Consider the following 14,047-nt stretch of genomic DNA (forward strand, 5'->3'; position numbering starts at 1 on the left):
CTCTCTCTCTCTCTCTCTCTCTCTCTCTCTCTCTCTCTCTCTCTCTCCCCCTCTCTACCCTGTCCTACTCCTTTGTTCTTAGTTCTCTGGTCTACCTCCTGCAATTTTCAGACCTTGTTTTCCCTGACATTGCCAGTTCAGAGCTTTGCAACACTGGTGCTGCCAGGTTGTAACCCCCCAACAGGCTCCTGAATGCCTTTTGCCAAGCAGGCTGTCACAGCCTGAGCACATTTCCACAGCTTGGAGCTAGGGATTCCCTGGCACTGGAAAAAAGGAGGGGTGACTAGAGTGCAGGGGTGGGTTTTTATGTAAGCCTGTATTGTGTCCTTGGGTTTGCTAGTACAGATTTGATTCTGATGTTGTGGGAGGTGTGAGACAAGTGCTGAGTGAGCTCAGAGTTGGTGTCAGTTCCTAGTTGTTTTTTTTTTTAAGCCTTCTTTTCCATTCTGGATGTACTAGATCTTGGAGACAGCCTAAGTTGCTTTTTCTTTCGTGCATAACTTCTATTTTGAAGAGGTCTGAGAGGTCATGGGGATCAGAGAAAATATGTAGTCCACCATCTTGTTGCTCATGTGTCCTGAAAATCCACAATTTATTTATTTTTATGTGTATATATTTTAATATATGCATATGAATGTATACATTTGGATATATAAATATATGTATATATTATATATGCACATATACATACACTATAATGCACACATACATATATGTGTATATATGTTTATTAACTTGATGTTTGTACTTTATATATTTTTATATGTACTTCTCTCGCATTAGACTATAATCTCCTTGTGAGTAGAGATTGTTTCATTCTTTGCACTTGTATCCCCACTGCCCAGCACATAGAAAGGACTGCATCACACTTAAGAAGCAGCTTTGAGGGTGTATGTGTGTGTGTGTCTGTGCGTGTGTCTGTGTGTGTGTGATATTTAGTAGAAATTAATGCCCTTCACAATCTGACTTCACTTCATGCTTCCAGGCAGATTGTACAGTATTCTTCTTGCTGTGTATTGCAGTAAAATGGGCCTTCTTGAAAGCTTGCTGCTTTTCATAAAGGACCTTGCATCTCCTGCCTCATTGCCTTTGCATAGACTATCCCAATCACTCTGTGAATGTGTTCTATCTTCTGACCTCCTGTAGAATGTAAATTCCTTGAGGGCAAAAATTGATTTCCTTTTGTATTTTATATCTCTAGTGCATAGCATAGTGGGTGGTACATAAGTAGGCACCTAACCTTTACCTCCCTAGTTTATCTTTAGTATTGTAGTATACTTTGAAAAGCTTTGAAATTCTCAAACTGCCCATTCTGTTAACTAGTTTCAGCATTCTACTATTCCCGAAACACTTAACAAAAATAATTTTCCTATGTTGTTCATGGCTGTTTAGTTCAAGGTTGATATTCTCTGTATTGTCGATATGTTTGTCATTGTTACAAAGTGGTACAATATTGTACCAAGTATTTATCTCAGAAATTAAGAAAAAAATAATCAGTGTTGACCTTGATATTAATTTAGTAGTTAGAGTTTTATTTTACTGCATTTTTTGGTCTAGACCTGCAGCTTCATTGGTGGGGGGGAACTCCGTAAGAAAATTCTCTCTGCCAGTACAAAAAGCAAATTATAACCTTAGGGAGTTGCCCAGAGAACCAGGAGCAACTTGCCAAAAGGGCTACAACAAGGTGTAGTAGAGGTGGGACCCAAGCTTAGGCCTGTCAGATTCTGACACCGACTCTATTCTTGTCACCGCACTGCCTCTGGATAAAATTCTTAAATAATTTTAGCCATTAGGATTTTCCATACTTATTTAACCTATTCTGATATCTATTGATGTAGAATTTGGTGCTACTTAGAGATTCTTAACAACCTTTTTTTCCCTTTTGTAGTAAATTTCCTCCAAGTCTGTATGCTACAATGATTCCCAAGGCACAAGAGAAGGAAGTATTAGGTGTATTTCTAGTGGCTCTGGATCCACTCATCAGTCAGCTTTTATCATTCCACCCTTTTGTGGAGGCAGTATTAGGAGACAAACTGGGTAAGTTCCAAAGCAGAATTAATTTGAAGTAATATTTCCTACAGCATTGTTGTGATTATATCATTCTTCTGTGAAAAACACTTTAGTATTTTGCCCACTGTCTGCCAGATAAAATACAAAAATCTCATTAACCATTTTGCATTCAATTCCCTCTTTTTTTCACTTACCATACTCTTCTTAATGTATTCAGTGTTCCATTGAAAGTGGGCGATTCTCTGTCCCTTATTCACTTTCTGCCTCCTCCAGTCACCATACCATTGTTGTTGCTTTCCCCATTACTGGAATGCGTTACCCTCCTCTCACTCCCTTCTCTCCCACCCCTGCCATCCCATTCTCCTCTTGTTGAAGGAGGAAGATATTTTGTCTATCATAAAGACTTTCCTTAAGGCCCTTTTTTCATAGGAGAATGTTCTCTCTTTTCCCCCAAATTTCTCAAAGCACTTTTCCTGGACTCCTTAAGCATTTATTACTCTTTCCTTTTTATCATAGTTATTCATGTATATGTCTCCCCCCAACCTCCCTTATTAGATTATAAATTCTTTGAAAGTAGACCTTTGTTTTATCACTAGTTCCTAGTGCGCTGTCTACATACATAGTGGCTACTTAGTATGTATTTCTTGGATTATATAGAATAATTTATTATGTCTAGCTTGTACCAAGTGACATTTTTGTAGAGGTAATGTATTATTTCCCATTTCTGCAATTTATTTCCTGATTCTCTTTCCCCCTGCATTTGCAGTTGATTTAATTTAACACACACACACACTTTCCATTGCTCTAAAAAGTTACATATGTCTCAATCACCAGAATTTAATTTTAATTGAAATAATGTGATTTGTATATTTATAAATATGTATATCATATTATTCTCTCATTTGTTTTGTCACCTTTAAGACCTGTCTTCTGAGCTACAGCTTCCACAGTGTCTCCTTTTGGTTAATATAATGGACAAATTGCCTTCTCAGCCTGAAAATGTACAGAGTCTTTGGTGTGAGAGAAGCCAATGTTCTGAACATAAACCCAGGTAATAAGAATGTTTTTTATTAAATACAAAGCATCATAGATGGATCTACTATAAACTCTCTGTTATTTGATATGATACTCTATCTAATCAAATATTCTGATTGGTAATGAGTTCCCTTTTTTACATATATGGGTTACCAGTTTTCAGAGAATTAGAATATGAAGACAATTTAACACTAAAACCATTCTCAATGTGATTTAATCTTTATAATTCAGAAGTTAATTGGATATTGTCCCTTATTTAAAATACTAGATCTCACATTTGATCATATAATTTGGGCATTTTCATGATGTACAAAAATACTAAATATCACATCTCTACATTAAGATTTCTTTTTAAAAATTTTGTTGATGCTTTTTGTTTTTACATTACTATTATTTCCAGATAGCCTCATCATAACTTATCCCCACCTAGTGAACATTCCATTATAACAAAGAAAAACAAATTAGTAAAATCAACTGAGCAGCTGACAGAATGACCATGTCTGACAGCATGTAGGAAAAGAGGGAGGTGTATTTTCTTCATCTCTGCTTCATTTTAGTCTTTGTGTCATTGTCATTGTATATTTTGTTTTCCTGGTTCTGCATAGTTCACATAGGTCTTTTCACGTTTCTCTAAAAGTTTTAATACTCACTTTCTCTTATGATACTACATCATATGCATATAGCACAAATTGTTCTGACTTTCCATTTTCTGATAACACCTTAATAGTGTTATGCCTTTATTGCCTTTATTCATACTTGTGTTATTTCAGCCTCTTAATTGGCTGAAACTTTCTCTCCTAAACTCTTTGTAGCACAGTTACTAGATTAATCTTCCTAATATACTACTTTCTTCTTCTCCTGCTCAAAGACCTTTGTTTGTCACCTACTTTTTTTTTTTTACTTTTTGGAGGGCAGTTGTGGTTAAGTGACTTGCCCAAGATCACATGGCTAGTTTTTGTGTTAAGTGTCTGAGGCTGGATTTGTGTTACCTACTTTCTAAAGGATGTAAATCCATAAACTTCAGCTTGGCATGTTAGTTTTTCTCCAGTCTGGCCCCTAACCAGATTTATCTAATCCTGTTCTATGCAAACATACCATGTTGTCCCTGAATAGATAGTGCAAATCCCTCTGGGCTTTTGTTCATAACATCCTCCAGTATTTATAAGGATATCACTATGTAAACTCATCCTCTCAGATACCCAAGTGATATCTTCCATGAAGCTGTACCTAACAGTTCCAGCCTACGTTGACTTCTCCCTCCTCCAAACACCCATAGCACTTATGATTGTCTTTTTTTTATACCTCATTATACCTTTTAACTATTATGTGGACTCCAAGGATCTGTACTTTATCCTCTCCTTTATTTCACTTGGTAACTTTACGAGTGCCTGTGGGTTTAATTATCATCTCTACACAGGTGACTGAGATTTCCTTTTGGCTTCCAGTTGTCTTTTGAACTGGATATTTTGTGGGCATCACAAACTCATATTCAGAACAGAATTCATTATTTTCCACTTAAAATCCACCCCTCTTCCAAACTTTCCAATTTCTATGGCAGGCTCTACTGTGCTATTAATCTCCCAGGTTCAGATCTTACGCATTGTCACTTGACCTCACATAGTCAATTGTCAAATCTTGTAATTTTCACTTCCCCAACAAACCTTATATCTGTCCTTTCCTTTCTCACCACCCTAGTTCATGCTTTCACAACCTCTATTTTTTTATTAAAATTTTATTTTCAATAACCAAAAATTGATTTTTCTTCCCCCTGCACCTCTCCTTATTACTAATAAAAAGAAGAAAATTCTTATAACAAATAAGCGTAGTAAGCTAAATGAATTCCTGTCTTGTCTTATGTCCAAAAAGTTTGTGTCTTAGAGACCATTACCTATCTGTTAGGAGATAGGTAGCTTGCTTCTCTCTCATCATTTCTTGCCTGAACTGCTATTGCAGTAGCCTTTTAATTGATCTACCTATCTCATCTTTTCCCACTCTACTCCTCCTTCCACTATTTGCTAAAATAATTCTCTTAGAGCATAATTCTGACCCTGTCATTACCCCTATTTAATAAACTCTACTGGCTACCTGTTGCCCTTAGGACCAAATGTAAACTCCTCTGTTTAGCTTTAAAAAAACCTTTACAACCTGGCATTACTTTCCTTCCCACTTCTTGCAGTCAAATTAAGTCAACAAGCATTTGTTAAACCTCTGCAGTGTGTCAGGATCTCTCAAGATCTTTTTTTAAAAAGGCAAAAACAGTCCCTGCTTTCAAGTAGTTCGCAGTCAAATGAAGGGGAAAGATATGCAGACAACTATATAAAAACAAGTTGTAGAAAGACAGGTCAAATATTGACGATTATCACAGAGAGAAGGTGATAATATTAAGGAGGACTGGGACAGGTTTCTTGCCAAAGGTGGAACTTTAGTTGAAACCTGAGGGGAGCCAGAGAAGCCAGGAGGAGGAACTAAGGCATGGGAGATATCCAGGCATGGAAGACAGACTGTGAAAATGCATACAGTGAGGAGCAGGGAGGCCAGTGTCACTGGATCACTGAGTATGTGGAAGGAAGGAAGATATAAGAAGACTGGAGAGGTTGGAAGGGACCAGGTGATGAAAAGCTTCAATAGTCAAGCAGGATTTTATATTTTATCCTAGAAATAATAGGGAGGGAGGAAGAAAGGGAAAAAGGAAATAAAAGAAAGGACGTTTTGAGTAGCTGCCATGTGCCAGACACTATGCTAAGCGCTTTTTAAATATTAATCTTATTTGGTCCTTACCACCACTCTGGGAGATAGATATTATTATGATCCCCATTTTATAGTTGAGGAACCTGAGGCAGACAAGTGACTTGCCCAGGGTCACAGAGCTAATAAATATCTCAGGCTGTATTTGAGCTCAGGTCTTTCTGCCTTCAGGCTCAGCACGCTATCCACTATGCTCCTTAGCTGCCTCCACTTCTTTTATGGAGCCACTGAAACTTATTGAATTGTGGGGGGCGGGGGGTAACATGTCAGACTTGTACTTTAAGAGAGATGGCATACTCTGACTGGTGTTCTTCTTGTTCCCCATAAATGACACTCCATTTCATGTGTTCATTCTTTTCTATGCCACTTACTAGCTGTGTGACCCTGCACAAGTCACATAACATCTGCCTCAGTTTCCTCAACTATAAAATAGGAATCATAATTCTGGTGATGAGCTACTTCCAAGTTGATCAACAGATATTAGACACTGTCTTGTTTCCACAACAGTATCTAAATTTTTTCCATCATGGAAGAGCCTACCACGGTTTGTACTTCATTGCCATAGCTTTGAACTCAGTGATGTTTCCCCATCAAAGTGGGTCATTAGAGTAGGACTTTTGTGGAGGATCTATTAATAATAGTTTATATATTTGTAGTATTTCATAATTACAGGGTACTTTGATATGGGATCATACCTGGAACCTTAGAGGTCAAAACCATTTAACAGGTAAAGAAATTGTGTTTAAGTGCCGTTCTGATCATGCCATTGCCATAAACTCCAGTGGTTCCTTATTGTCTCTAGGGTAAACCTCAGGCTCTGTTAGACTCCAGTATATCTATCCAGCCTCATTATACTTCTTCCCCCTTCCCATTCTCTGCCATCCAGCCAATCTGGCTTTCTCTCTGTTCTTCACACAGTACCCAGGTTCTTAACCTGTGCACCAGCCATCCCTCATGCCTGGAATGCCCTCTTTCCACAATTCTGCCTCATCGTCTTTGCTCACCTACTCCCTGTCAACTGCTAGTACCCTCCCTCTTTAATAACTTTGTATTTAGCTATTTTGTATGTATTCTTTATATGCTTATATGTGTACATAGTGTCTTTTTTGTTAAAATGTAAACACCTTGAGAGTAAGAATAATTTCATTTTTGTGTGCTTGTGCCTGACACAGAGTAGGCACATAATAAATGGTCATTTGATTGACTAGTGTTTTGCACAAGTCACATGGGTTGTTAATGTCAAAGCTACAGTTCAAACCTAGGTGCTTTGACTCCAGATCCAGTGCTCATTTACTATTCTGTCTGATTTTATCTCACTTAAATCCAATTCACTTGCAAAGTCAAGGCATCACCTTCCTGATGTAATGATCCTCATTGAGAATGAAGGATGAATAACAACAAAAATCTTCACAGCAGCCCATGGGGTAGTAGTGCAAATATTATCCCCATTTTACAGACGAGGAAACAAGGCTTTGAAGTTAATTGGCTCATTCAAGGTCATTCATCTAACAAATGGTAAAACGTCATCTCAAGCTTGAATAGTTCAGTGTTCTTTCTGTTCTACTACCATGTCTTTCATATCTACATAATGACACACAGGCATGTGCAGGTGTCAGTTATTTTTTTAAATTCCAAACTTAAACACATATAAAATGAGAATTTATATATACATTGTACATTGAGAGGGGATTGCTCATGAAAACTGTGAATTTGTCATTTTAGCTTGCTTCTCTTTTTAAGTAGATGAAAAATTGAGTTAACTATCAACATGTAGTTATCAATATGTACTTATCAAAACTGTCTAGCTCTTTTGTAATTCCTCTCTCTCTCCCTCTCTCTTCCTTCTCTCCTCCCTCCCCTCTTCCTCTCTCTCCCTGTCCTCATCCTACTCTAACCTTAACCCACTTCCCTCTCCCCAGTTGAAAAAAAAAAAGTGGGGGTGGCTAGGTGGCCCAGTGAATAGAGCACCAGCCCTGGAGTCAGGAGGACCTGAGTTCAAATCCAGCCTCAGACACTTGACACACTAGCCATGTGACTTTGGACGAGTCACTTGACCCCAGTTGCCCTCCAAGAAGCAAAAAAAAAAAAAAGTGAAACCCTTGTAATATATACCTAGTAAAGCAAGATGAATTCCCACATTGGTCATATCCCCAAAATGTATGCCTCAAACTGTGTCTTGAGCTTATCACCTCTATCAGGAGTTGGGTAGCACATTTCATCAGTACTCTAAAATTGTGTAATCATTACATTTATCACAGTTCTTAAGTCTTTCAAAGTTGTTTTTATTTTACATAGTTGCCCTTGTATAAATAGTTTTCCAGTTCTCTCTTCACTCTACATTGTTTCTTGTAAGACTTCCCACGTTTCTGTGAAAGTATCCCTTTTGTCGTGTGTAATGTATCTTTGTTCTATCATGTAAGACATTTTTCTTGGCCCATGTAACCCTCATATTTGTCAGTTACACTTGTGTGTTTGAGGATTAAATGTAACCATATTGGCTTCAATGTTCTTGCTTTCTCTAGGATGCCTTTACTTGAAGCCATTTTCTACAGTTTTGAGCAGTGTTCGGGGGAACTCTCTTTACCTGCTAATTTGCTAGAAGTTATGAGTAAAGGACAAGCTGAAGTGGCTGTCACCTTATATCAGTATGTTTGTGTCCACTTGTGTACCTTCATTACTTCATTTCACCCATCACTATTCCCTGAACTGGTAAGCTGTGGTAAAATTTTGCACAGAGTTTATCATTGAAAACTAATAGATATCACTCCTACTATTTTTCCACTGAAATTATGGAACATAGAAATTGGGGAGAAAAATTGTGGGGTAGATGCTAAGAATGTTTCTATATAGTCTTTTTGACAGTTATTCTTATCTTCTTTAACATTCTATTTTTCCTTCACCTTTATTTAATAGTCATTCTAGAAAGTGGATGTTTATGCTAATCATATCTAGGTACATTTATTTGATTAACATCTTTCTAGAAGTAGAGATGGGAAGGGAAGTGGAGGGGAGGGAGAGGCATAGTGGATAGAGAGTTTTAAATCTACAATCCTACATGAGAAGAGAAGGAGCGTAATACTTAAAATTTTGTTCTCTAGGGGCGGCTAGGTGGCGCAGTGAGTAAAGCGCCAGCCCCGGAGTCAGGAGGACCTGAGTTTGGTTCTGGCCTCAGACACTTAACACACATGAAAAAAAAACTAGCCATGCAACCTTGGGCAAGTTACTTAACCCCAATTGTCCTCCAAAAGGCAAAAATAAATAAATAAATAAAAATGAATGTTGAAAACTATCTTTATATGTAATTGGAAAAAGTAAAGTACTTTTTACACCACCAAACTATCCTTCAAGTATGTCTGGTTTGTTGTCCAAAGAAGTCCAGTCCATTATCTCTAATCTTATAGGTACACTTAAACAATGAACATTTCTTATCACAGGAGGGAGAGGGGGTTGTTGCCTGCCCCTCATTCCCACCAATCATATTATCCTCCATGCCTCAGCTCTGTAACCAATCATATTGACTTCACCATTCATGATGTTGAGTACTTTTAACCAATCATATCTTGTTCTCCGCCTATGAAGTCCTGTTCTTTGTTCTGTACTCCCCAAAACTATAAAAGAGAGTTGTCTCCCTCATGCAGGGTCTTAGCTTTGCTGAGAAAGCTGAGATCCTGGTTTTTTTTTTTTTTTTTGGTAAATCTATACTTTACTAATAAATTGATCATGCTCAGAACTTTGTCTCTCAGTTTCTCTTATTTTGACTGTAATAAGAGTCATCCTCAAGCCTTTACTCTCAATCATTTCCTGTAGTCAATCAGTTCCTGACTTTGACCAGTTATACCTCTACAACATCTTTTGCATCTGGCCCCTTTGCTCCATTCACATCAAAAGCATATTAGTTCAGGCCCATCCAGATAAGTCTCCCTCCATCCACCCTCTTCCTTTGCCAGTCCATTCTCTATGAAACTGCTAAACTGATCATCATAGAGTACCAGTTCTGACTATTTTACTCCCCTGCTCAGGAAGCATCAGTGCCTCCTCCATAACAAAATATTCATTCCTCTGTTTTGTCATTTCTAGTTCTTCACAATCTGGCACCAACCTTTTAATCAACAGATATGTATTTGTTGTGCCAGGCAGTATATTAAAAGAGAAAAAAGGACAAAAATGAAACAGTCCCTGCCATCAAGGGCCTTACATTTCATAGAGAATATATATTTACATATGTAATTTTTAAATACAAATTTCTGTGTTTATCAGGATGTCACATTATTGAATGCTGTACTCAATTCTGGAATGATCACCTCCTTATTAGCTATGGATATATGGTGCTTCCTGGCCCGGTAAGGTATAATCTGAAATTGCTATTTGATATATCTTTACATTGATTTGTAGGAATAAATAGCACTAATTAATTGTCAGTTCAAAGGTATTTTGGTTGCAGGTTTAATCTTTTGTATAGGAAGAAGAGTAGTCTTACAGATCAGAGAACCATTTTAGGCCATCTTTCTGAAGCCCAGACTATCATTTCTTAGTTAATTTTCTGTCATCTTGAAAATGATTGAAGTTTGCATTTCTTTTTAAAAATAGTTATTGTCTTAGAGAGCTCATTTCCTTGTTTGTCTTAATAAGTATATAAGCCTGAATTATTTCTCTTTTGCGTCTCAGGTATGGGACTGCTGAACTCTGTGCCCATCATGTGTCCGTAATAGCACATTTGGTGAGTAGGATAACTAGGCCTAAAGTCCATTACTGTGTTTAGGTATGCAAATTCTCGTCTTTACTTTTAACTTGGAGAGTACTAGAAGTGAGAAGTAGTATGCATATTGAACTGCAGGGTTCATTTCTTCTGTGATTAATTTGATACTTTCAGAAAGAAGAATTAGAAATAATAATAGTGATTGAAAACTGGGGAAATTGTTAATGTTGAGAAAATCTCAGAATGATTAGAATGAATTGGATACGGATAAAATGAATTTTTTTAAATGAAAAGGAATTTAAGATTGAATGTAAAGTAGAAACCAGAAATTATGCATGCCCAAAAAAATGTCTTTTTCATCTGATTCAAATAATATGACTTAACTTTCATAGTGACTTCTGAATTAGGACTGCTTATGGAAATGGCAGTTAGGTGGCACCATAGTGCCTAGAGTACCAGGCCTAGAGTGAGGAATACTCCTTTCTGGGTTCAAATTACACCTCAAACACTTAGCTGTATGGCCTTGGGTAAGTTACTTAACTCTGTTTGCCTTAGTTTCTTCATCTGTAAAATGAGCTGGAGAAGAAAATGGCAAACAACTCTATTACCTTTGCCAAGAAAACACCAAATGGGGTCATAAAGAGTTGGACACAACTCAAGTGATTGAACAACACCACCAAATGGAAATGAACTTTGACTTTATTTAAAAAAAACAAAAGTTCAAAAAAGGGGAAAAAACCAAAAGTTTTTTTTTTAAAGTTATTCTGGTGTTTGTTTTAATTGAGAAGGAAATAGATTGAGGGAGTGAGGTCCATTTTAAATTCTGAGAAGTTTTGTGCACCCTTTGTAGCTTTTCAGTAGACAGGATGTTCTTTTGCTATCTGTACCTTGTTTGGAAATTTTGGCTTGATCAATTAAGGGATAATTTTTGCATTGTGAAAGTATTTTCACCTACTTTACTATGTGGTTCTTCACAAAGACCTTCTCTGATCCCTTATCATAGGATGGAGATAACCTTAGGCTCTTAAAGGCTTTTCCATAAAAGCACAGATTTTGGTAGGTTTTCTCTCTCTCACTAAAAGGCTTATGAATATGGTCCTAGCAGCAGAATGTTTTTGCTTTCTGCAGACCAGTGTAGCTGAGTATGAAAAGCCTCATCACCAGTAGGCTTGTTCTTTGGTGATGAATACTTTCACCACGTCAATCTCTGAAACAAAGAAAAGTGAAAATTATTTCTGAGTCTATTACATACCTTCCTACCCTGCCTTCTTCAGCAGTGATGGTGGCAAAGTGTGTAGAAAAATAGCATAAGATGCTAAGTCACATAATTTTTAGACTGCCTAAATATAATCTAGATTGGAGATCCTTGTTTAGTGATCAGGTGCGTGTAGATGGAATAACTGAATCTTTTGATCTAGACATTCTTACTGTAAAAGAAACCCAAAGATAAAAAGAAGTGGCAGCTAGATGGAAGGAATGACTCAGGTTCTTTTTGGAAGAGGCAAATGAAGAAGTTGGTGGAGTTGCTTGTAAGGGTAACCACAAATATTATTTAATGGGATATTTAATCAGCTTGTGTAGTAAGTACCCATGACAAGTGTTTCCAAGAAAACCTTCACAATAACAGTAACAGTTTATGCACAGCACCTGTTATAGTGGATCAGGAGGTAGAGAAAACTGAAGAATTCTGTAAGATTCTCCTCATTCAGTCAGTGTGTACTTTAATGTTTAATGACTTCAAGGATCCCAAAGAGCAGGAAAGAGAATGAGTTGTTCTGATCTATATTTGGCTGTTGTTGCCTGAGTGTCTAGTTCTCCTTCACTGCTCTTCTTGGAAGGAAGTACAAAGTATCTAATAGAGTCAACCTGCTATGCTTGTAGAAGATGTCTGGGAAGGTATATTACCTCAATGCTCCCAATACCTTGCCTGAGAAATTTGCAGTTCAATAAGAAACTTAGGAGAAAGTATGCTGAATGTCATGTTACTCAAATTCATAAAATAGGAAATACACTGAAATCTAAACAGAAAAGCATGCAATTTGTTTTCCAAATGATTTTCCTCAAAATATGACAGTGTTCTAAACACTGATGATTCTCAGGACATGAAGATTTTATCAGTACAGAACAGAATATTGTAATGGAATTATAAAAAACTCAAATTTAGAAGGAAAAGGAACAGGTTGTTTTTTAATTAATGCCCCTAAAAATAAAGGCAGCAAGCAAAAAATTTCTCTGGAGGTTTGTCAGAAGCCATCTTTGACAAACTGAGAAAATTGGAAGAGTAATCTGTTCGTCAGTTTTTTAAAAATCAGTCAGCAAGCATTTGTTAAGTGCTTTACTATTTGCCAGGCACTTACTGAGTTCTGCAAACAGAAATATAAACAAAAAGACTGTTCCTTCCTTTAAGGAACTCATACTCTATCTAGTGAGACAAGACAACTCATAAAATAGAAAATGAGAAGTGAGGGGAAGGATGAGGGGACATGGTGGCTAAGAACAGAAAATTAGGAATCTGGGCCTTCCCCCAAAATGGAAGCTAGGAGAAGAACTCACCAATGAGAGAAGAGGCCTGAAGGATCTGACTGAGGATTCATTCAGCTGAGGTCTGGTGTCCAAGTCTAAATACTTTAACTAAGGGATTTGTTGTCCTTATAATTGTTCTGAAGAGTATTTCAGCAGTTTCACAAACTTGCAACCAAGAATTCCTTCACAAATCCATGTGAGTCAAAGAACCTGGGTTCAAATTCTGCCTCTGTTACCACCTATGTGACATTGAATGAGTCATCTGACTTCTCAGCCTCAGTTTCCTGATTCGTAAAATGAAGGGGTTGGATTACATGGCCTCTTAGGTCTATTCCAAGATCCTATAGTCTATAAATACTCTGCGGGGGGGAGTCCAGAAGGCTGCCAGTTTTGTGCAGGGTGAATTCTTAGCTCGGTACATTTGGATAAATTAAAAAATGTGATAAGAAGACAGATGTGATGTTGAATGAATATTATCACTAGAAGTGTAAATTAAATGTGTATACTTTGTATATGATATCTCAGCTCAAAACACAACAGGATTTGTCATACGTCTGCTTATATGAGAGTTGAACGTGTTGCAGTATAATTTGGTATGCTGTATAAATTGAAAACGACAATGATTTTCAAGTTTATGGTAATAGTGTCTCTTACCAAGTGGCAGTATTTTGGATATCATCTCTAAACTTTCCATAGAGTAATGATCACTATTCAACTAGAAACTAGGGGGTGGCCAGGTAGCACAGCGAGTAAGAGCACCGGCTTCAGTGTTGAGAAGACCTGGAGATCGAATCCTGGGCTCAGACACTTAACACCCACCCAGAAACACCTGACTGTGTAGCCTTGAGCAAGTTACTTAACCCCAATTGCTTAGGGGCGGCCAGGTGGCTCAGCGAGTAAGAGCACTGGCTCCAGTGTCGGGATGACCTGGATCAAATCCGGGCTCAGATACTCAGCACCACATCCAGAAATAACTGGCCGTGTAACCTTGAGCAAGTTACTTAACCCCGATTGCTTTAAAAAAAAAAAAAGAAACTA

The 14,047-nt window shown here is 37.4% G+C and overlaps 1 protein-coding gene across 3 annotated transcripts in view; it reads left to right on the top strand.

Moving 5' to 3' along the window:
- Positions 1–14,047, top strand: part of FIRRM (FIGNL1 interacting regulator of recombination and mitosis) — a 72,743-nt gene that overhangs the window by 24,671 nt on the left and 34,025 nt on the right. For all 3 annotated transcript variants that reach the window (XM_069094745.1, XM_069094746.1, XM_069094747.1), the window contains 5 exons: positions 1,889–2,037; positions 2,932–3,061; positions 8,313–8,499; positions 10,048–10,130; positions 10,456–10,507. In XM_069094745.1, coding sequence (XP_068950846.1) covers positions 1,889–2,037; positions 2,932–3,061; positions 8,313–8,499; positions 10,048–10,130; positions 10,456–10,507 — 601 coding nt within the window. The remainder of the gene's footprint in view (positions 1–1,888; positions 2,038–2,931; positions 3,062–8,312; positions 8,500–10,047; positions 10,131–10,455; positions 10,508–14,047) is intronic.

This window comes from Petaurus breviceps, unplaced genomic scaffold (assembly GCF_028583685.1).
Source record: "Petaurus breviceps papuanus isolate PSGF00001 unplaced genomic scaffold, PetGlider_PUasm1.0 220, whole genome shotgun sequence".
NCBI classification, from domain to species: domain Eukaryota; kingdom Metazoa; phylum Chordata; class Mammalia; order Diprotodontia; family Petauridae; genus Petaurus; species Petaurus breviceps.